We start from the raw sequence: 23,934 nt of genomic DNA, 5'->3' as shown, positions 1-23,934 counted from the left end.
TACAGGGTGATGCTGGGGTATACACAGGGTGATGCTGGGGTATATACAGGGTGATGCTGGGGTATACACAGGGTGATGCTGGGGTATACACAGGGTGATGCTGGGGTATATACAGGGTGATGCTGGGGTATGTACAGGGTGATGCTGGGGTATACACAGGGTGATGCTGGGGTATGTACAGGGTGATGCTGGGGTATACACAGGGTGATGCTGGGGTATATACAGTGATACTCGGGTATATACAGAGTGATACAGCTCAGTCCGGTGTGATTGGTGGTTCATAGCTGTGGTATAATTGGCTGTTCAGAGCCTTTAATGTGGGTTGTTTTTCAGGCACCCATTTAGTGGGCGTGAGATCCCGGTCTCCAATGGCTCGGGTTTCTTGGTGACGCAGGACGGCCTGATCGTGACCAATGCTCATGTGGTGGCCAACAAGAGGCGCGTGCGAGTGCGACTGGCGGACGGGGAAACATATGACGCCACTGTCCAGGATGTGGACCAAGTCTCTGACATTGCGACCATCAAAATCAATCCCATGGTGAGGGTGTGGCCCTCTCCCAGCGTTCCCCATCCTCGCTCCCCACTGGAGCTCTCTACTCTAATTCTATTCCCTCCTCTCTCCCTACTGGAGTCTCTAATCCTATTCCCTCCTCTCTCTCCACTGGAGCTCTCTACTCTAATCCTATTCCCTCTCCTCTCTCTCCACTGGAGCTCTCTACTCTAATCCTATTCCCTCTCCTCTCCTCACTAGAGTTCTCTTCTCTAATCCTATTCCCTCCTCTTCCCATTGGAGTTCTCTACTCTAATCCTATTCCCTCTTCTCCCCATTGTGTCTATGCTGGTGATCGCTCCCCCACTGGAGTTCTCTAATCCCATTCCCAGCTCTCTCCCCATTGTGATATATCGTGAACTGTGTTCAGTTCTGGGCATCACACTTCAGGAAGGACGTCAAGGTATTGGAGAGGGTGCAGAGATTTACCAGGATGGTACCAGGAATGAAGGACCTGAGTTATCAGGAGAGGTGAGAGAAGCTGGGATTATTCTCCTTGGAGCAGAGAAGGTTAAGAAGAGACTTAATTACAACAACAAGATTACATTTGTATAGCGCCTTTCACGTCGGGAGGACAGTGTACAGTATTTCAGACCCGAGGTGCTGAGGTGCTGGTGTGAGCCAATCAGGAGGGCCTCGGTCTTGTTCACATTCAACTGTAGGAAATCTGCCCTCATCCAGGACTTGATGTCCGACAGGCAGTCTGTCAGGATAGCAGTGGTCCTGGAGTTGAGGGTGGATGCAGAAAGATAGAGTTGGGTGTCATCTGCATACATATGGAGGTTGACCCCATGTCTGCGGATGATGTCACCAAGGTGGAGCATGTAGATATTAAAGAGGAGAGGGCCAAGGACAGAGTCCTGGGGGACGCCAGACGTGACAGTGCGGGGGCTGGAGGAGAAACCGTTAGACTTAATAGAAGTTTTCAAAATTATGAGGGAATTTAATAGGGTGAACAAGGAGAAACTATTTCCACTGATGGGTGGGTCGGTAACCCGAGGGCACCGATTTAAACTAGTTGTTAAAAGAAACAGAGGGGAGGAGAAATTTTTTTACACAAGTTTTTTGGATCTGGAATGCATTGCCTGAAAGGGTGATGGAAGCCAATTTGACAACTTTCAAGAGATAAGTAGATAATTATTTTGGGTGGACAGGTTTGCAGGACTATGGGGAGAGGGCAGGGGAGTGGGATTGAATTGGACAGCTCTTTTCAAAGAGCCGACACAGACACGATGGGCTGAATGGCCTCCTGTGCTGTATAATTCTATGATGCTATGATCCTGTCTGTGCTGGTGCTCGCTCCCCATTTGAACTCTCTATTCTAATCCCATTCACTGCTCTCTCCCCATCATGTCTGTGCTGTTGCTCGCTCTCTCTCTCCCCCTGTTCTTACCCAGTGGGGTTAGTTGTGGGTACAACGAGCCTGTGACTGACCCCGTGTGTTGGGACCTGCAGAGACCGCTGCCCACGCTGGGGTTGGGCCAGTCCTCAGACGTGCGTCACGGTGAGTTTGTGGTGGCCATGGGCAGCCCCTTCGCTCTGCAGAACACAATCACGTCTGGCATCGTCAGCTCAGTGCAGAGAGGCAGCCGCGAGCTCGGCATGGGTCACAGTAACATGGAGTACATCCAGACTGACGCCACCATCGATGTGAGTACAGCCAGCGTGCCCATGTCTGTGTGTGTGTGTCTGTGTGAGTGTCTGACAAGACATCTCCGACTACTTCCTCGTCTCCCTCGCCTCTCGTATCACTCTGCCCTCCTCCAAGCCCTCACGATCTTTTTGTGCCCATGGAAAAAGCTTCCCCTCCCCCAACTCCCTCACAAACGCCCTCTCATCCTCAGACCTTCTCTCCCTTTGGCCTTCCACCCACAATGATCCAGACACAGCTGTCAAGCTGCTAAACGAACACCTCTCCTCAACCTTCAGTTCCCTTGTCCACTTGAAAACCAGGTCCATCTCCAAGCCTACCCGCTTCCTCTGGTACAAAAGTCATCTCTGCTCCATCAAATCTCAAACCCAGTTGCTCAAGTGCAGATGGCACAAAACTCGCCCCACTGTTCACCGCCAGCTGTGGTTCCAGCTTCTTCATACCTACATCCACTCCCTTTCTCAAACTTAAACCACGTTATACTCACAGGACATTCTCGAGGCCAAAAACAACCCCAAAATCCTATTCTCTACGACCCATCATCTCCTCCAAGACCCCTCTCAAGCATCCTCGATCCTCACTTTGGATGCCAAGTGCGAAGAGGTCCTGGACTTCTTTATCTCTAAGATAGATAACATTTGCCTGGCTGCCATCTCCTCCTCCACCCACCCATGTCGCCTACCACCCCCACCCATACCTCCTTCATCACCCTCCCCTCCTACCACAGCTCCTACCACGGCCCCCACCCTGCACTCCTTTGCCCCCATCTCTCTTTCCTCCCTTTCCCCCACCATCACCCAGATGAAACCCACCACTTGCTGCTTTGACCCCCTGCCCACCCAGCTTTTGGTCACTCAACTCCCCCTCCTCTGCCCACTGTGGATGACACTCAAATCTACTTCTCCAGCTGTGACTCTCAGTCCACTGATGTCCTGTCAGCTTGTTTGACAGACATCAAGGCCCAGATGAGTGCAAATTTCCTGCAGCTGAATGTCAGAAAGACGGAAACCATACTCTTTGGCTCCCGTCAACGTCTTCTCTCCTGCAGGTCTGAACTCCTCAACCGCCCAGGGCTCTCCCTCAGACTCACCGAACCCATTTGCAACTTAGACGTTAGGTTCGATCCCCAGCTTTCCTCACATCCATTCCCTGACAAGGACCGCTTTCTTCCACCTCCGTCAAATTGCCCAACTCCATCAAATTGCCCACTTCTATCAGTACCTTGCAACCAATGCAGCTGAGATCCTCGCCCATGCCTTTGTCACCACTATTCCAGTGTATACCCCAGCATCACCCTGTGTATACCCCAGCATCACCCTGTACATACCCCAGCATCACCCTGTGTATACCCCAGCATCACCCTGTACATACCCCAGCATCACCCTGTATATACCCCAGCATCACCCTGTGTATACCCCAGCATCACCCTGTATATACCCCAGCATCACCCTGTGTATACCCCAGCATCACCCTGTGTATACCCCAGCATCACCCTGTGTATACCCCAGCATCACCCTGTACATACCCCAGCATCACCCTGTGTATACCCCAGCATCACCCTGTGTATACCCCAGCATCACCCTGTGTATACCCCAGCATCACCCTGTGTATACCCCAGCATCACCCTGTGTATACCCCAGCATCACCCTGTATATACCCCAGCATACCCTGTATATACCCCAGCATCACCCTGTATATACCCCAGCATCACCCTGTGTATACCCCAGCATCACCCTGTATATACCCCAGCATCACCCTGTGTATACCCCAGCATCACCCTGTATATACCCCAGCATCACCCTGTGTATACCCAGCATCACCCTGTACATACGCCCAGCATCACCCTGTGTATACCCCAGCATCACCCTGTACATACCCCAGCATCACCCTGTATATACCCCAGCATCACCCTGTGTATACCCCAGCATCACCCTGTATATACCCCAGCATCACCCTGTGTATACCCCAGCATCACCCTGTGTATACCCCAGCATCACCCTGTACATACCCCAGCATCACCCTGTGTATACCCCAGCATCACCCTGTGTATACCCCAGCATCACCCTGTGTATACCCCAGCATCACCCTGTGTATACCCCAGCATCACCCTGTGTATACCCCAGCATCACCCTGTGTATACCCCAGCATCACCCTGTGTATACCCCAGCATCGCCCTGTATATACCCCAGCATCGCCCTGTATATACCCCAGCATCACCCTGTGTATACCCCAGCATCACCCTGTGTATACCCCAGCATCACCCCGTGTATTACCCCAGTATGGCCCTGTACATACCCGGTATGGCCCTGTACGTACCCGGTATGGTCCTGTGTGTACCCGGTATGGCCCTGTGTGTACCCGGTATGGCCCTGTGTGTACCCGGTTTGGCCCTGTGTGTACCCGGTTTGGCCCTGTGTGTACCCGGTGCCGCCCTGTGTATACCCTGTGTGTACCCGGTATGGCCCTGTGTGTACCCGGTATGGCCCTGTGTATACCCGGTATGGCCCTGTGTGTACCCGGTATGGCCCTGTGTATACCCCGTGTGTACCCTGTGTGTACCCGGTGCCGCCCTGTGTGTACCCTGTGTGTACCCTGTGCCGCCCTGTGTATTATACCCTGTGTGTACCCGGTATGGCCCTGTGTATACCCTGTGTGTACCCGGTATGGCCCTGTGTATACCCTGTGTATACCCGGTATGGCCCTGTGTGTATCCGGTGTGTACCCGGTATGGCCCTGTGTATACCCGGTATGGCCCTGTGTGTACCCTGTGTGTACCCGGTGCCGCCCTGTGTGTACCCGGTGTGTACCCGGTATGGCCCTGTGTGTACCCTGTGTGTACCCGGTATGGCCCTGTGTGTACCCGGTGCCGCCCCTCAGGCCCTCTCACCTGCCCAGGATCTCTATGGAGACCACTGCGGGTCCTGTTTTCTCCACCACATCAGCGATGAAGTTGTAGCGGTGTCGCGGGCTGTCGGGCCGCACGGGTTGGGCGGCGAGGAGGGCGGGGAGCAGCCGGCGGGCAGCGGGGCCTGGGCCCCGGGGCCGCGCGTCCCCCCCCAGCTCCAGCCCCCGGCTCTGGGCCCACAGCAACGCCGACCCCAGCCCCAGCCCCAGGCCGAGCCCGAGCGCCAGGCCCCGCGCCCCCGCCCCCGCCCCGGGCTCGGCCCCCGACCCCACCCGCACCCGCACCCGCGCCCACACCCGCACCAACCGCCACAGCGCGCGGCCGCCAGGCACCACCATCACAGCAACGCGCCTGCGCACTGCTCAACACAACACAGCACCAGCAGAGCCCCAACACAGCACCAGCACAGCACCAGCACAGCCCCCACACAGCACCAACACAGCACCAGCAGAGCCCCAACACAGCACAGCAGAGCTCCAACACAGCACAGCCCCCACACAGCACCGGCACAGCAGAGCTCCAACACAGCACCGGCACAGCAGAGCTCCAACACAGCACCGGCACAGCAGAGCCCCAACACAGCACTAGCACAGCAGAGCTCCAACACAGCACCAGCAGAGCTCCAACACAGCACTAGCACAGCAGAGCCCCAACACAGCACTAGCACAGCAGAGCTCCAACACAGCACCAGCAGAGCCCCAACACAGCACCAGCACAGCAGAGCTCCAACACAGCACCGGCACAGCAGAGCTCCAACACAGCACCAGCAGAGCTCCAACACAGCACTAGCACAGCACAGCCCCAACATAGCACCAGCAGAGCCCCAACACAGCACAGCAGAGCTCCAACACAGCACCAGCAGAGCTCCAACACAGCACTAGCACAGCACAGCCCCAACATAGCACCAGCAGAGCCCCAACACAGCACAGCAGAGCTCCAACACAGCACCAGCAGAGCTCCAACACAGCACTAGCACAGCAGAGCCCCAACACAGCACTAGCACAGCAGAACTCCAACACAGCACCAGCACAGCACAGCCCCAACATAGCACCAGCAGAGCCCCAACACAGCACAGCAGAGCTCCAACACAGCACCAGCAGAGCCCCAACACAGCACTAGCACAGCAGAGCCCCAACACAGCACTAGCACAGCAGAGCTCCAACACAGCACCAGCAGAGCCCCAACACAGCACCAGCACAGCACAGCCCCAACACAGCACCGGCACAGCACTAGCACAGCAGGGCTCCAACACAGCACCAGCAGAGCTCCAACACAGCACCAGCAGAGCTCCAACACAGCACCAGCAGAGCCCCAACACAGCACCAGCACAGCCCCAACACAGCACCGGCACAGCACTAGCACAGCAGAGCTCCAACACAGCACCAGCAGAGCTCCAACACAGCACCAGCAGAGCCCCAACACAGCACCAGCACAGCACAGCCCCAACACAGCACCGGCACAGCACTAGCACAGCAGAGCTCCAACACAGCACCAGCAGAGCTCCAACACAGCACCAGCAGAGCTCCAACACAGCACCAACACAGCACAGCCCCAACACAGCACCAGCATAACACAGCCCCAACACAGCACCAGCATAGCACAACCCCAACACAGCACCAGCAGAGCTCCAACACAGCACCAGCAGAGCCCCAACACAGCACCAGCACAGCACAGCCCCAACACAGCACCGGCACAGCACTAGCACAGCAGAGCTCCAACACAGCACCAGCAGAGCTCCAACACAGCACCAGCAGAGCTCCAACACAGCACCAGCACAGCACAGCCCCAACACAGCACCAGCATAACACAGCCCCAACACAGCACCAGCATAGCACAACGCCAACACAGCACCAGCAGAGCTCCAACACAGCACCAGCACAGCACAGCCCCAACACAGCACCGGCACAGCACTAGCACAGCAGAGCTCCAACACAGCACCAGCAGAGCTCAAACACAGCACCAGCAGAGCTCCAACACAGCACCAGCACAGCCCCAACACAGCACCAGCACAGCAGAGCTCCAACACAGCACCAGCAAAGCCCCAACACAGCACCAGCACAGCAGAGCTCCAACACAGTGCCAGCACAGCACAGCCCCAACACAGCACCAGTCCCAACACAGCACCAGCACAGCCCCAATACAGCACTAGCACAGCAGAGCTCCAACACAGCACCAGCACTAGCACAGCAGAGCTCCAACACAGTGCCAGCAAAGCACAGCCCCAACACAGCACCAGCACAGCCCCAACACAGCACCAGCACAGCCCCAATATAGCACCTGCACAAACCCAACGCAGACCGAGTACAGCACCAGCACAGACGCAACACAGCACCAGCACAAACCCAATACAGCACCAGCACAGACCCAATAAAACCCCAATACAGCACCAACAAAGCCACAATACAGCCCCAATACAGGGCCAGCACAGCCCCAATACAGCACCAGCACAGATCCAACACAGCACCAGCACAGCCGCAATACAGCCCCTGCACAGACCCAAAAAACCCAATGCAGTGCAGACCCAATGCAGCCCAAATACAGCCCAGCACCAGCACAGACCCAACACAGTTCAGCACAGCCCCAACACATCACCAGCACAGCCACAACACAACACCAGCACAGCATTAACACAGCACCAGCACAGCCCCAACACATCACCAGCACAGCCACAACACAGCACCAACACCAGCACAGCATTAACACAGCACCAGCACAGCCCCAACACAGGAGTGGAGGGATTTGAAGACAAGGGTGAGGATCTTGAAGTCGATCCTCTCTGGGACAGGCAGCCAGTGCAGTCCTGGCAAGGACTGGGGTAATCGGGGAGCGGAGTTTGGTGCGGGTAAGAATGCGGGCGGCAGAGTTTTGGTTGATCTGGATTTTATGGATGGTAGTGGAGGGGAGACCGGCGAGGAAGGCGTTAGAATAGTCCAGCCGAGAAGTCCCAAAGTGAGGTGGAAAAATAAAGTTGGGTGTCGTCCGCATACATGTGGAAATGTACCTCATATCTGCGGATGACATCCCCAAGAGGGAGCATATAAATTAGAAAGAGGAGGGGGCCAAGGATGGATCCTTGGGGTACCCGCAGGTAACCGGGTGAGAGTGAGAGGAGAAGCCATTTGTGCAGATGTACTGCTGGCAGTTTGTGAGGTAGGACTCGAACCGGGCGAGTGCGTTCCCACTGAGGTGGATGACAGAGGAAAGCCAGTGGAGGAGGATGGCGTGATTCATGTGCCGAAAGCAGTGGAGAAGTCGAGGAGGTGTGCGCGGAGTTGGTTGGCACCAACGCATATTTCTAGGCCTTTTGCGAGGAAGGGTAGGTTAGAAATAGGGTGGTAGTGCCTGGGGTTTGAGGGATCTAGGGAAGGTTTCTTGAGGAGGGGGGTGATGACAGCAGTTTTGAGGGGGGCAGGGACTGATCCAGAGGAGAGGGACTGGTTGATGACATCAGCCAATAGTGGGCAGAGGAGGGGGAGCTGAGTGATCAGCAAGTTTGTGGGGAGGGGCTCGAGGCAGCAGGTGGTGGGTTTCATTGAGGTGATGGTGGGTGAGAGGGAGGAAGATGGGGAAGAAGGAATGTAGGATGGGAGTCGTAGTAGGAGCTCACGATGGGGACGGTAGAGGAGAGGCGATCTTGGAGCAGCTGGACGGCTGCTTCAGAATCTCCGCAGGTGGAAGGCCAGAGGGATAGGATATTTGAGGATGTGAGGGCCTTTGTGAGGGTCTCAGAGTGTAGCCTTTTCCATGGGCGATAGAGTATGGTTGAGGGCTTGGTGGAGGAGAGAGGGATTGAGAGGAGAAGGAGATGAGGAAATGGTCCGAGATGGCCTTGCCACTATGCTAAGGTCGGAAATGTCAAGGCCGTAGGTGATGACCAGGTCAAGGCCATGGCCACGGTTGTGGGTTGGTGAGTTAATGTGAAGGGTGAGGTTTAGGGAGGAGAGGAGGGCAGTGAAGTCAGAAGAAGTGGTGCAAGGGGAGTTTAAGTGGGTGTTGAAATCGTCCATTATGAGCAGGCGTTCAAACCAAAGGGAAAGGGAAGAGAAGAGAGTAGAGTAGAGATGTCTGTTTGGAAGGAGCCAGGGGACTTAGTGGGGCAGTAGACCAGGAGGATTTTCAGTGGGAGAGAGGGATGGAAGAGGGTGAGGTGCTCAAAGGAGGGGAAGCAGCAAGAGGAGGCTTTGGAGATGAGGGCCACCTCACCGCCACGTTGGTTTGCACGGGGGTGTGTGGTGGAAGGAGTAGCCTGGAGGGGAGGCTTCAACTAGGGTACGGGGTCATTGGGGAAGAGCCAGGCCCAATACACCACTAGCACAGACCCAACACAGCCTCAATACAGTACAAACCCAATACAGGACATCAGCAATTCAGACCCAACACAGAGCCGATAGCGCACTAGCACAGACCCAATACAACCCCAATATAGTACCAGCACAAACCCAATACAGCACAGCACCAGCACAGACACAACACAGACACAACACAGCACTAGCACAACGACAACAACAAAATTACATTTATATAGTGCCTTTCACATAGGGAGGACATCTCAAGGCGCTGAACAGACAGAGTTACGGACTCGAGCTGAGGGTCAGGGTGGGGGAGGGGGGAGGGGAGGGCAGGGGGATCAAAAGCACGGTCGAAGAGAAGGGTTTTGGGGTGGGTTTTAGAAGGTGGCCTGGGAGGGGGCGAGACAGAGAGATTGCGGGATGGAGTTCCAGAGGGTGGGCGAAGAGTGGCGGAAGGCCCGCCTGCCAATAGTGGGACTAGGAAGGCAGGGAACGTGAAGCAGGCCAGAGTCCGCTGAGCGGAGCACAACAACAACAACAACAAGATTCCATTTATAGAGCGCCTTTCACGTCGGGAGGACATCCCAAGGCGCTGTACAGTTGGGTCAGGAACCGAGCAGGGGGGAAATGGTCAGGGTGAGGGGAGGGAGGGAGCGAGGAGGGGGTAGAGAGTCAAGAGGGGAGCTGAAGGCACGGTCAAAGAGAAAGGTCTTGAGACCGGCCTTGAAGGAGGAAAGGGAGGAGGCGGCGAAGGCACTGGGGGATAGAGTTCCAGAGCCAATATAGCAGACCCAATATAGCACAGCTCCAGCACCAACTCCAGCACAAACCTAACACAGCCCCAATACAGCCCAGTACATACGCAACACAGCCCGAATACAGCACCTGCACAAACTCAATACAGCCCAGCACAGCTCCAATACAGCCCAGCACCAGCACAGACGCAATGCAGGACCAGCATAAACCTAACACAGCCCCAATACTGCCCAGCCCCAGCGCAGACCCAACACAGCCCAGCACAGCACAAACCCAACACAGCCCCAATACAGCACCAGCATAGACCCAACACAGTCAAGCACCAGCCCAAACCCAACACAGACCCAATACAGCCCAGCTCAGCACCAGTCAAACACAGCCCCAGTACAGCCCAGCACAAGACCAACACAGCCCCAACATAGCCCAGCACCAGCACAAACCCAACACAGCCCCAATACAGCCAATGACAGTGACCCTGCACACACACTGACCTTAGTGAGGGGGGAGGGGGTATTACCTCAGTGGAGTTTTTCTCATTTCATGCTGAGCTGTGTTCGCCATCAGGAAACTCACAGGGAACCTGGTACCAGCCATTCATCCAATGAGAACTCAAACCCACGCTTGTCAGATGTCAAATGAACAACTAGTAACTATCCTCATTGGGTGGGGGTAAGCGGGAACTAGCTCCAAAGTGACGTGTTTCGCAATGGAATGTTGGAATCGAGCCCTCTGTGAGGGTCTCTGGTTGGGTTCCTTGGCCAGCGGATCTACAGTATTCCAGGGCACTGCTGATGACAGCACAGCCCAGCCTGGCTCATCGTCAGGACCTGGAAGGGCAGATAACAACAACAACAACAAGATTGCATTTATAGAGCGCCTTTCACGTTGGGTCGGGACCCGAGCAGGGGGGAAATGGTCAGGGTGAGGGGAGGGAAGGGAGGGAGCGAGGAGGGGGTAGAGAGTCGAGAGGGGAGCTGAAGGGACGGTTGAAGGGAAAGGTCTTGAGATCGGCCTTGAAGGAGGAAAGGGAGGAGGCGGCGAAGGCACTGGGGGATAGAGTTCCAGAGCCTCGGGGCTGAGAGGCTGAAGGCCCGGCCACCGATGGTAGGGCGGTTGGGGCGGGGGATGTGGAGCAGACCGGAGCCAGAGGAATGGAGGTTACGGGCAGGTACGTGGGGGGATAGAAGGTCGGAGAGGTAGGAGGGAGCGAGGCCGTGAATGGCCTTGTAGGTGAGGATGAGGATCTTGAATTCGATCCTCTGGGGGATGGGGAGCCAGTGGAGGCGAGCGAGGGTGGGAGTGATGTGGTCGCGAAGCCTGGTGCGGGACAGTACACGAGCTGCAGAGTTCTGAATGACCTGCAGTGTGGAGGGAGGGGCCGGGAAGGCCGGCGAGGAGAGAGTTCCCGTAATCCAGCCTTGAGGTGATAAAGGCGTGAACCAGGGTTTCAGCAGCGTGAGGGGTGAGGTAGTGCCGTAGTCTGGCGATGTTCCGGAGGTGATGGAAGGCGGTGCCAGTTGTGGTGCGGATGTGGGGAAGAAAGGACAGCTCAGGGTCGAACAGAACCCCGAGGTTCCTGATGGCTTTGAGAGGTGGAGAGTGCAGCCTTGGATGCTGATGCTGTCAGCGCCTGAGGTGCGGAGGCGCTGACGTGAGCCAATCAGGAGGGCCTCAGTTTTGCGCACATTGAGCTGAAGAAAGTTGTCTCTCGTCCAGGACTCGATGTCGGACAGGCAGCTGTCAGGACATCGGTGGTCGTGGAGTTGAGGGTAGAGGAGGAAAGGTAGAGTTGGGTGTCATCCGCATACATGTGGAAGTTAACCCCATGTCTGCGGATGATGTCACCAAGGGGGAGCATATAGAGGGTGAAGAGGAGGGGACCGAGGACAGAGCCCTGAGGGACACCGCACGAGACAGTGCGGGGGCTGGAGGAAAAGCGTTTGCAGAGACAAAATGAAGACGGCGGGAGAGGTAGGACCTAAACCACTCAAGGACAGGGCCTTGAAGGTTGAGGTGGGAGGACAGGAGGTGGAGGAGGATAGAATGGTCGACCGTATCGAATGCGGCCGATAGGTCGAGGAGGACGAGGAGGCAGAGGGAGTCCTGGTCGCAGATGGTCAAGATGTCATTGGTGACCTTGACCAGGGCAGTTTCTGTGCTATGGGCAGCACGGAAACCCGACTGGAGGGGTTCGAAAAGTGAGTGGGTGGAGAGGAAAGAGCGCAGCTGGGAGGCGACGACTCTTTCGAGAACCTTGGACAGGAAGGGGAGGTTGGAGATGGGCCGGTAGCTTGATAGCTGCGACGCATCAAGGGACGGTTTTTTCAATGTGGGAGTGATGGTGGCAGTTTTGAGGGGAAGAGGAGAGGGACAAGTTAATGGTGTCTGTCAGAAGTGGGGCAAAGAGGTGGAGCTGAGAGATAAGGAGTGGAGTGGGGATGGGGTCCAGTGAGCAGGTGGTGGGTTTCAAGGACAAGATGAGTTTGGTGACAGAGGGTGGGGAAACGGGTTCAAAGGTGTGTAGGGGAGGATGGGTAGGAGTCGGAGTATGGGAGGGAGGGAGGGGGGTGGGTGGAAGTTGGAGGGGCAGTGACCACGGAGTGGATTCCTTTGATTTGGGATTCAAGGAAATCTAACATCTCCTCGCAGTGAAGGTTGGAGGAGATGACCTGCGCGGGGTGGTGGGGGGGACGGAGGAGTCGGGATGTGGTGGAGAACAGAAGCCTGGGGTTGTTCTTCGCCTCCAGGATTATCCTGGAGTAGAAGGACGACTTGGCCGAGGCTAGAGTGGAGCGGTAGATTTTGAGGAGGTCCAGCCAGATTTGCCGGTGGACCGTTAGGCCAGATTTGAGGCAGGTGCGTTCAGCGGCCCGCACCTGGCTCTTCAGTGAGCGGAGGTGGGTGGTGAACCAGGGGGAGGAGCGAGAGTAAGAGACAGTACGGGAGGTGATGGGGGCAAGAGTGTCGAGTGTGGAGGAGAGGGTGTTGTGGAGGAGGGTGAGAGCAGAAGAGGGGTCAGTGAGGGTTGAAGGCCAGAGGGAGAGGAGTTCAGAGGACTCCAAGGCAGCGGTTAGGGATTGTGGGGGTAACTTCTTCCAGGGGCGGTAGAAGATGGTGGTGGGTCTGGTGGAGGTAGGGAGGGGGGTGGAGGTGGTGAAGGAGATGAAGTGGTGATCGGAGACGGCCTTGTCGGTAATGGTGACATCCGAGACACTGAGGCCCCGGGTGATCACCAAATCGAGTGGGTGACCGTGAATGTGAGTGGCGGAGTTGATATGGAGGGAGAGTTTGAGTGAGGAGAGGAGGGAGGAGAAGTCCGAGGAGATGGAGCAGGAGGGGGTGAAGTGCAGGTTGAAGTCGCCCAGAATGATGAGGCGATCAGAGCAGAGGCAGAGAGATGTTAGGAGGATAGAAATATCGGAGATGAAGGTGGGAGAGGTTTTAGGGGGCGGTAGAGGAGGAGAATTTTGAGTGAGAGATGGGAGGGGTGGGAGAGGGTGAGGTGCTCGAAAGAGGGGAAAGAGCCAGAGGAGTAGGGATATAGGGCAAGTGGTGTCCTTGAGATAAGGGCTACACCACCGCCACGGCGGTTGGGGCGAGGGATGTGGTGGGAGGTGTAGCCGGGTGGTGTGGCCTCCGTGAGGGGGAAGGTGTCGCTTGGGGTGAGCCAGGTTTCCGTTAAGGCTATGATGTCGACGCTCTCATCAAGGATGAGATCGTTGATGACCAGGGCCTTATTACAGAGGGAGCGGACGTTTTGGAGTTCGATGTGGAGGGAGCGGTTGACAGAAGGGTGTGTGGGGATGGAGGGACAAGGCAAGGAAGGCAAGGACTCTTCACATTCGGCTCCTGTTAACCCTGCAAGCCAAAGCCCTAATGGGCAGGGTGGTCGTAGGTGGACAAGCAGCGGGAAATCTTGCCAGATAGTGCTCTCAAAGGCAAGCTATGCGGTTTTAGACTGTTAGACTCCAATAACAACAACAACAACAACAAGATTCCATTTATAAAGCGCCTTTCACGTCAGGAGGACGTCCCAAGGCGCTGCACAGTTGGGTCATGACCCGAGCAGGGGGGAAATGGTCAGGGTGAGGGGACTCTGGGGTCCCTTGACTCTTCCCAACCTACACCTAATATTCCCCACATTTAGAAAAAGCAGAATGCGTCCCTCCAAGGAGAAAGTGTACATTCCATTTCAATAAACATCTTGGGAATTTCCATGTAGAGATGGGATGAAAAGAATTCTCAGTTTGGGTTTGGGTAATACTGCAGGGAGGGGGGCAGGGGGTTGACAGTGACTGTGAGTCATAGCGGAGCTTCTCCCCCACCTACAGGGGCACCAGGGGGCCTGTCGTTGGGTGACGTGCTGAGTTGAGCTGTAATGGGAAGGGCTGTGACAGCTTAAGCTGCCCCTAGTGGTGGCTGGTGGCACAGTCACAGTCAGACACAGGACACTTAAGGCACAGGACGTGGTGCCGGGCACTCAATGCGGGCTCAGCCTCCCAGCCTGACGTTCCAGCCCGCGCCTGGAGATGCAATCCTGTGTGAAGAAACAGGAGTAGGCCATTCAGCCCCTCGAGCCTGTTCTGCCATTCTATTAAATCACGGCTGATCTGTACCTCAACTCCAATTACCCATCCTTGTCCATATCCCTTTATTCCTTGACCTAACAAAAGTCACCTCAGTTTTGAAAATTTTAATGGATCCGTATCCACAGCCTTTTGGGGGAGAGAGTTCCAGATTTCCAAAACACTGTGTGAACGCTGTTGATGTTGTTGTTCCCAGGTTATTCCTCCAGCGGTGGAAGGTGCTGGGCTTCTGATCAGCGTCATGGAGGTGATTGACACGCAATTCCCTCCTTAATGTCTCTAAACCCTTCGCATAGTTAATGTCGGGGAGGGGGTACATTGGGGGAGGCGGGGAGGGGTTACACTGGGGGAGGGGTACACTGGGGGGGGGTACACTGGGGGGAGGGGGTGCACTGGGGGGAGGGGGTGCACTGGGGGAGGGGTGCACTGGGGGAGGGGGTGCACTGGGGGGAGGGAGTGCACTGGGGAGGGGTGCACTGGGGGAGGGGTGCACTGCGGGGGGAGGGGGTGCACTGGGGAGGGGTGCACTGGGGGAGGGGTGCACTGGGGGGGGGCACTGGGGGGGGGGTGCACTGGGGGGAGGGGGTGCACTGGGGGGGGGGGGGGGGGGGGGGGGGGGGGGGGGGGTGCAGGGGGGGGGGGGGGGGGGGGGGGGGGGGGGGGGGGGGGGGGGGTGCACTGGGGGGGAGGGGGTGCACTGGGGGGGAGGGTGCACTGGGGGGAGGGGGTGCACTGGGGGAGGGAGTGCACTGGGGGGGAGGGGTGCACTGGGGGGGAGGGGTGCACTGGGGGGAGGGGGTGCACTGGGGGGAGGGGTGCATGGGGGAGGGGTGCACTGGGGGGGGCACTGGGGAGGGGGTGCACTGGGGGGGGGGGTGCACTGGGGCGGGGGTGCACTGGGGGAGGGGGTGCACTGGGGGGAGGGGGTGCACTGGGGGGGGGGGGGAGGGGGTGCACTGGGGGGGGGGGGGCATGGGGGGAGGGGTGCACTGGGGGGAGGGGGTGCACTGGGGGAGGGGGTGCACTGGGGGGGGAGGGGGTGCACTGGGGGAGGGGGTGAAGTTGCCAATTTCAGCACTTGGTGAAGATGCTGCGGCAAAGCAGTCGGGAGCAGCATATCCTTTGTTTGACAGCTCCTCCCGCTCTGCTTTGGCCCTGATGCTGTGAGTGGGAGCAATGAAGTGCAGACCCGCCCGGGAGGACTGCACTGCAGACATACATTGTGAACGGTGGCCGCTGGGCTCAGGCAGTCACTCTCGTTAAATAGGTTGTGGGTTCATGCAGCTCAACGGAGATTTTGAGCTCACCTTCCAGGCTGACACCCCAGCACAGTGCTGGGGGAGCGCTGCATCGTCAGAGGTGCTATCTTTTGGATGAGACATTAAACCGAGATCCCATCTGTGTTGTTCAGTTGGACATTAAAAATCCCGCAGTGCTGTTGGAAAAAAGAAGGGAGCACTGCCTTCCAGTTTTCTGGCTGACAATCCCTCAAATAAAATCGATGATTAACTTCATGGCTGTTTGTGGGATGTTGCTGTGTGCTAATTGGCTGCTGTGTCTCCCCACACAGTCACTACACTTTACAGTAAAATCCTGCGAAACGATTTGAAAAGGGTGGCTGGTATAATTATATCAAATGTATTTTTTTGGTCAGCCGGGTGACTGACACATGCAGAAACATGATAAGGCCCCCGTATCAAACGCAAGGATGATTATTATTATTATTATTATTATTATTATTATTATTATTATTATTATTATTATTATTTTTAAACCAATCACCCTGCTTAAGAATATCCAAACCAAACCGAGAATTCCATGCATCCCACCTATACCGTGTGTCAGTCTGGCTCAGCGGTCACTGTCTCGCCTCTGAGTCAGAAGATTCGAGCCCCACGTCAGGACCTGGAATGACAGTCCAAGCTGACAGGCCAATGCAGTGCTCCGAGTGCGTTACATTGTTGGAGATGCCGTCCTTTGGCCGAAGCATTAAACCGAGGTCCCGTCTGCCTGTTCAGGGGGATGTCAAAGATCCCATGACACTATTCAAAAAGAGAAGGGAGTTTCTTCCAGTGTCCTGGACAACAATTGCCGTGCACAATTGGCTGTGGTGGTTTTCCCACAAAATACATAATGAATCCGCTTTATGCTTGGGCGAGGTACCTTGGGACGTGCTCTTAATTTGAAAGGCTCTCTATAAATCCAATTTGATGTTGTTTACAGTGTGTCCTGCGTAGCGATTTAAGGCATCTCCATGACGTGATAAGGCACGATATCAAATGCAAAGATTATTATTATTATAATACGTGGAAATTCCACAGATGTTTGTTGGGATGTAAGGATTATTATTATTATTATTATTATTATCATCATCATCATATCCTGGTCGAAGTGAATAAAGATCACAAGAACGAGCAGGTAACGGTTTCTCAGCAGTCAAACCCGGGGAGAAATGGAGTGAATTCTCTCCCTCTATCCCTCCGACTTGCCCCTCACTTAACCCGTCTTCAGATTGCGCCTGAAGACCTTCCTCCTCGACAATGTCCGCGGTCACCTCCCTCCTCCTCCTCCTCCTCCCCGCGCCCCCCCCGCCCCTGCAGTCGAGCGCTCTTGGACGCTACCCCCCGCCCCCCCCGCGCGAGGAAGCGCCGTACAACAATCCTCGCGCTCGACGCGGCGTAGCGCCTCATCACGTCTTCCGGGCGCCTCGAGGCGCCTCGCGACGGTACCAAATAAAAGCCAAAGAAATAAGTGCAAGTTGCTGTCGTCGGCGAAATCCGCCCGTCCGTGATTGGTGCTGCTGACGGGCGGGGGGGCGAGGGGGGGGCGGGTTATATATATAGCGGTGCGGCATTGCAGGGGTTTCACTGCAGCAAAACCCGCGCTCCTGAGCGGTCCGCGCGGCAACATGAGCGCCTACGAGCCCTTCGCGCCTCTGCGCAAACCGTGGGATGAGCACCGCAGCCGCCCGACCAAGACCGGCGTCTGCTCGGGTCTGTACTCGGTGCACCGCTCCCCGGGCCCCGGTCCCGGCCCCGGCCCCGGCCCCAAGCGGGCGGCCCGGAGCAGCGCCGCCGCCGCGCTGCTCGCGGACTACACCGAGCGGGTGGACCTGTCGCAGGTGAGCGAAGCGACGCTGCTCAGATTGGGCGGGTTTTCACGCCCAAGTTGGGCGGTTTTTTTTTTTTTGGGGGGGGTTGTTTTTTTTTGGGGGGGTTGTTTTTTTTTGGGGGGAGGGGGGGGTTGTTTTTTTTTTGGGGTGGCACCCGTGAAAAAACACCGGTTGGGCAAATGCTTTTTTTTAATAGGTGTATAATATATATAATATGTATATATATATATATAATAAAATCAGGTGTGTGTATATATATATATATTTTAAAAAATGTAAACCCGCAAAATGTGTGTTTTTTTCACACACAACTACAACAACAAGATTCCATTTACAGAGCGCCTTTCACGTCGGGAGGACGTCCCAAAGCGCTGGACAGTTGGGTCGGGACCCGAGCATTGGGGGGGGGGGGAATGGTCGGGGAGGGAAGGGAGGGAGCGAGGAGGGGGGAAATGGTCAGGGGAAGGGGAGGGAGCGAGGAGGAGGTACGGAGTCGAGAGGGGAGCTGAAGGCACGGTCGAAGAGAAAAAAAAAACCTTTCTTGCATAGTTTTAAAATGCCAGCTCAAAAATATGCGTTTCCGGCTGTGCGAAGCAGAATGGCCAATCGGCAATGCATGTTACTGGGCTAGTATTTAATAGTAATAATAATAATCCTTGCATTTGATATAGCGTCTTATCATGTGTTCGAGATATCTCAAAGCACTTCACAGAATCTACTGTAAAGTTTTGTGGGCGAAACGTGGCAAACAATTGCGCGTAGCAGTGTCCGGGAATCTAACCTGGGTCCTCTCGCTTGCGAGGCGAGGGTTCTGGCCACTACGCCGCAGAACTCCGATTTGGTTGACCTTGGGCTACGCATGATATTGGGCTACGTTTTGGGCTGGTATTTGGTTGACTTTGGGCTACCAAGGTATTTGATTTGTTGCCCCCTGCAGGTGAGTAATGTGAACGCGGAGCTGCTGACGCTGAGAGCCCAGGAGCGAGAGCAGCTGGTGGACCTGAACGACCGCTTCGCCACCTACATCGAGAAGGTTCACTACCTGGAGCAGCAGAACAAGGTGCTGCTGGTGGAGCTGGAAGCCCTGAGACAGAAGCAATCTGACCCCCCAAGGCTCCATCTCATCTACGAGCAGGAGATCCGCGACCTGCGGGCTCTGCTGGATGCCGAGAGCAACGAGAAGGCGCGGATGGAGGGGGAGCGCGAGCGGCTGCGCCAGATCTACTCCCAGCTGAAGGACAAGTACGAGGAAGAGGTGCGTCTGCGGCTGGAGGCTGAGGATAACCTGCACAAGATGAGGGAGGAGGCGGGCAAAGTGGTCCTGGCCAACAGTGAGGTGGAGGGGACCGTCAGCTCCCTGGTGGAGGAGATCGCTTTCATCAAGAAGGTCCATGGCCAGGAGAACGCCGAGCTGCTGTCCCAGATCCAGGCTGCCCACCTGACTGTGGAGGTGGAGGTGACCAAACCAGACCTGGCCGTGGCCCTGAAGGAGATCCGTTCGCAGTACGAGACGCTAGCCAATAAGAACATGCAGGCGGCCGAGGATTGGTACCGAACCAAGGTGGCCACCGTGGCTGAGATGGCCAACAAGAACAACCAGGCCGTCAGATCCATCAAGGAAGAGACGGCTGAGTACCGGCGTCTCCTGCAGTCCCGAGGCTCCGAGATCGAGGGTCTCAAGAATGTCATTGACTCCTTACACAAACAGCTGGAGAGCCTGGAGGACAGGCAGGGCAAGGAGGTGTCCAAATACCAGGTACAAGCTCCTCCCTCCATCTCACCCCCCACCCACTCTCTGAATCTCACCCCCACTCCATCTCTGCCCCCCCTCCATCTCACCAGAGAGATTTACAGCACAGAAAGCAGATCATTCGGCTCATAGTGTGTCAGAGTGTATATTAATGCATCAGACTGAGTGTGTGTCGGTGAGTGTGCATGTTGGCACTGGCAAGTGTGGCAATGGGAAATGGCAACTTCGGTGTGAACAAGTAATGCAGTGTAATTGGCTGGGTCAGACAGTGGGACTGAGGCAGATAGACTGACTCTCGGCCTCTCAGTGACTGACTGTGTGTGTGTGAGCAGGAGAGGATCAGCGAGCTGGATAAGGATATCAATGATGCAAAACAGGAGATGACGCGTTACCTGCGGGAATACCAGGACCTTCTCAACGTCAAAATGGCGCTGGACATCGAGATCGCAGCTTACAGGTATGGCATCACTCAACCTCCACAGCTCATAACTCCAAGCTTCATGTTGGGTACTCTGAGCTCACAGTTCAGGCTGACGCTCCAGTGCACTGCTGGGGAGAGAGACCACCACATTGTCAGAGATGCCATCCTTCAGATGAAACATTAAACCAAGGCCTCGTCTATGCCAGTTCAGGCGGACGTTAAAAATCCTGCAGTGCTGTTCGAAAAAAGGAGGGCATTTCTCTTGCTCTCTGTCTCCTCCTGCCACACCAAACTGCCCTATTGTGGAGTCCTCCAGCATTGTGCTTAGTTTGCTCGCCTCACAAGCGAATAGGACCTGGGTTGGATACCTGGGCAGAGCGAACCCTTAGGCAAGCTTCCTTACTCCACACACCTCCGTTTACTTAGCTGTAATAATAATAATCCTAACTAGGAAATAGGAATCCAGTTGTTAGTCGATTGGCGGATCATTTTCCAGGGGTAATAATCACCCCCCCCCCACAAAATGGTCATTCAATTCATGACCGTTTGTGGGACAAGGCTGTGTGAAATTGGCTGTCGTGTTTTGCCCATAAAATACACAGTAAATTCACTTTATAGTATATTCCGTGAAGCGCTTTGAGACGTCTCAAACAACATAAGTCGCTATATCAAACGCAAGAATTATTATAGAATTATTATTGTAACCATAGGAAAATGGAACAGGAGGCGCCTGTTCATCCCTTTGAGCCTGTTCCGCCATTTAATTAGATCATGGCTGATCTGTACCTTAACTAATCCTTTCAATTCCAATTTCCCACTTTCTCCCCAAATGCCTTAACACCCTGACCTACCAAAAATCTATCAACCTCACTCTTGAAGGTGTGGATGGATCCAGCATCCATGGCCTTTTGGGAGAGAGAATTCCAGATTTCTGTCACCCTTTGAGTGAAAAAATGCTTCCTGATTTCACTCTTAAATGGCCTGGTTCTAATTTTAAGATTATGCCCCTTGTTTTGGATTTCCCCAGTAGAGGAAATCTGTATCTACCCTATCAAATCCCTTTATCATCTTAAATACCTCGATCAAATCACCCCTCAACCTTCTAAACTCAAAGGAATACAATCCAAGTTTACGCAGCCTTTCCTCACAACTTAACCCTTTTAGGCCTGGTAACATTCTGGTGAACCTGCGCTGCACTCCCTCCAGGGCTATTATCTTTCCTGAGGCGTGGTGCCCAAAACTGAACACAGTCTCCGGATGGGGTCTGACAAACGCTCTATACAGCTGAAGCATCATTTCTTCCCCTTTGTATTCCAGGCCGCTTGAAATAAAGGCCAATTTTGATTACTTTTTGCACCTGGGAACTAGTTTTTAGTGATTTGTGGATATGGGCACCTAAATCTCTGCTCTTCCACAGTTCTTAATTTCTCCCCATTNAAAAAGTATTCTGCTTTATCTTTTTTCGGTCCATAGTGTATGACCTCACACTAGAACTCCATCCTCTACATTGAACTCCATCAACTACAGCTTTGCCCACTCACTTAATCTGTCTAAGACCCTTTGTAACTTCCTACTCCCATCTACACAACTTACTAAGCCTCCTAGCTTAGTGTCATCTGCAAACTTGGATATAAAATTTTCTATTCTTTTATCCAAGTCATTATATTTATATATATGTATGGCGAATAGCTGGGGTCCCAGTACAGACCCCTGGGGGACAACGCTTGTCACGTCCCGCCAATCAGAGAACGTTCCTTTTATCCCTACTCTCTGTTTCCTGTTTCCTAACCAATTACCAAGCCTCGTCACAAGGTTACCTCTGACTCCATGTGCTTCCATTTTCACTAATAATCTTTAGTGTGGAACCTTATCAAATGCCTTCTGAAAGTCCATATAAACAAATCCTTAGACACTCTCTTATCCACCATTTTAGTGACCTCAAAAAATTCAACTAGATTAGTCAGAAACGACCTACCCTTCACAAACCCATGCTGACTCTCTTTGACTGTCTCATACTGTCCAAGTGTTCAGTCATTCTATCCCTGATGATGGATTCCAGTATTTTCCCTACAAATGACGTTAAGCTGACAGGTCTGTGGTTTCCTGGTTTCTCCCTCCCTCCCTTATTAAATAAAGGGGTGACATTCACACTCTACATCACAACTCTCTGGAGGTCTGTAGACTACTCCCAGCAGAGTCTTACCTCCTTTGCTGTTCCTTAATTCTACCCATAGTGTTTCCGCTACCTGATCGGCCTTACTGAAAGAAAGGAAAATCTTTCCTTTCCACTGCTGTAATAGTGTCTTTTATCAATATTGCTACTCCTCCTCCTTTCCCAATGTCCCTGTCTTTTCTAAAGATCTTATAGCCTGGAATATTTAGCTCCCAGTCCTGCCCAGCTTGTAACCAGGTCTCTGTAATGGCTACTACATCGTATCCTTTAAGTGGAATTTGTGCTTCTAACTCACTTTTTTTTATTTCTTATGCTACATGGATTTGTATACATAACTCTTATTTGGGTAACTGTCCCCAACATGCCAAAACGCCTTGATGATGTTCTTCTCACACTTTTTGACTTTTTACACCTTTTGTGATAACTTCCTATTACCTTTTTCTTTCCTGTAGTATTTGTTATTTTTATCACTATTTATATTCTGACCATTGCTCATCTTCTCCTTGCCTTATGTTTTGTTTTCTACCCGTCCCTCCCCTTCCACCCATCCCTACTCGTTTAAAGCTTTTTCTACAGTCTTATTTATCCTTTTCACTAGTACCTTGATCCCACCCCTGTTCAGCTGCAGCCCATTCCAGCAGTACAGCTCATTCCTGTCCCATTACTGGTGCCAGTGTCCCATAAAATGGAACCCCTCATTCTCGCACCACTCTTTCAGCCCACATTTATCTCTTTATCTGATCCATTTATCTTTATGACAATTTGCACGTGGCTGAGGTAGCCATCTGGAGATTGTTTTTTTCTGTCTTTTAATTTAACCCCTAGCTCTTGATACTCTCTTGGCACAACATCCTTCTTGCTCTTTCCTATGTAATTGGTTCCCGCGTGGATGACAATTGGTTCTTTCCCCTCCCTTTCCATCTCCGCCATTGTTTCTCAGTCTGACCCTCACACACAAACCAGTAATAATAATCCTTGCATTTGATATAGCGCTTTTCACGTCGGGAGGACGTCCCAAAGCGCTTCACAGAATTGAACTCAGGTCTCTCACTTGCAAAGCGAGTGCTCTAACCACTGAGCTACAGGACTCCACAATAGTAGTAGTAGTAGTAGAGGGTGCTGTGGAGAGGGTTCGGGGACCAGGCGGGCTTTGCCATCCCAGTGAGACACATACACTTAGCACAGAGCCCAGTCTGTGTGGGTGTCTCTCTCCTCACTTCTCACTCCATCCCCCCACCTGGAGGGAAGAATTTTCCACAATTCCTTCATTTTGAGTTGGAGGAGGTCCTGCAGGCTGAGAACAGGTGGAATTCAGGACCCGCATGACTCGGTACTGTTTTTTTTCTCTCTCCCCGTCTCCTCAGGAAACTTCTGGAAGGTGAAGAATTCCGCCTGAGCTTCTCGTCCCTCCCGTCGTACAGTTAAACCACTCGCCGAGGGTGAGCCACCATCACATCAGCTGTCATCACACCCAGCCAGCGCCTAGCACAACCCCCCTCTCCCCGCCAGCCCCCCCCCCCCCCCGCCAGCCCTTCCCCGGCCCCCCAAACTGCCATCAATCACAAAGACAGTTTCTCTCTCACCAAACACGCACTCGCACATTGATTCTTTCTGTCACAAACACAGTTTCCCTCTCTCTCTCTGACGACGAGATGTTGTGGATCAAGTCACGAGGATTGCAGCGCTATCAGCCAGTAGCGCCAGATCAACTGACCCCCAGCACAACCTCTCCCTCATTATA

The 23,934-nt window shown here is 54.2% G+C and overlaps 2 protein-coding genes across 2 annotated transcripts; both read left to right on the top strand.

The window, feature by feature from the left end:
- Window positions 1-316: 316 nt before the first annotated feature.
- Window positions 317-2,618, top strand: LOC103173274 (serine protease HTRA2, mitochondrial-like; the record flags this gene model as incomplete). Its single annotated transcript, XM_042344073.1, has 2 exons — window positions 317-538; window positions 2,006-2,618. Coding segments are annotated over 2 exons (645 nt in total), but the record flags the coding sequence as incomplete, so codon positions are not given.
- An 11,609-nt stretch (window positions 2,619-14,227) lies between these two features.
- On the top strand, window positions 14,228-23,710 carry LOC103188537 (neurofilament light polypeptide). The gene is made up of 7 exons (XM_042344015.1): window positions 14,228-14,236; window positions 14,934-14,995; window positions 15,207-15,282; window positions 17,529-17,858; window positions 18,787-19,605; window positions 19,932-20,056; window positions 23,558-23,710. Exons 1-7 carry the CDS (start codon window positions 14,228-14,230, stop codon window positions 23,616-23,618), a joined length of 1,482 nt encoding a protein of 493 aa, XP_042199949.1. The 3' UTR covers window positions 23,619-23,710.
- Window positions 23,711-23,934: the final 224 nt, after the last annotated feature.

Source organism: Callorhinchus milii, unplaced genomic scaffold, assembly GCF_018977255.1.
Source record: "Callorhinchus milii isolate IMCB2004 unplaced genomic scaffold, IMCB_Cmil_1.0 Scaffold1, whole genome shotgun sequence".
Taxonomy (NCBI): Eukaryota; Metazoa; Chordata; class Chondrichthyes; order Chimaeriformes; family Callorhinchidae; genus Callorhinchus; species Callorhinchus milii.
This window is presented reverse-complemented; position numbering and strand designations above follow the sequence as displayed.

Excerpts from the sequence above, each read along its gene's own strand:
- LOC103188537 (XM_042344015.1), top strand. Across the intron at positions 15,283-17,528 it reads CACTGGGGGAGGGGTGCACT|TTGGTGCTGCTGACGGGCGG; the intron begins GGGGGGGGGCAC and ends GCCCGTCCGTGA. Across the intron at positions 17,859-18,786 it reads AGCGGGTGGACCTGTCGCAG|GTGAGTAATGTGAACGCGGA; the intron begins GTGAGCGAAGCG and ends TGCCCCCTGCAG.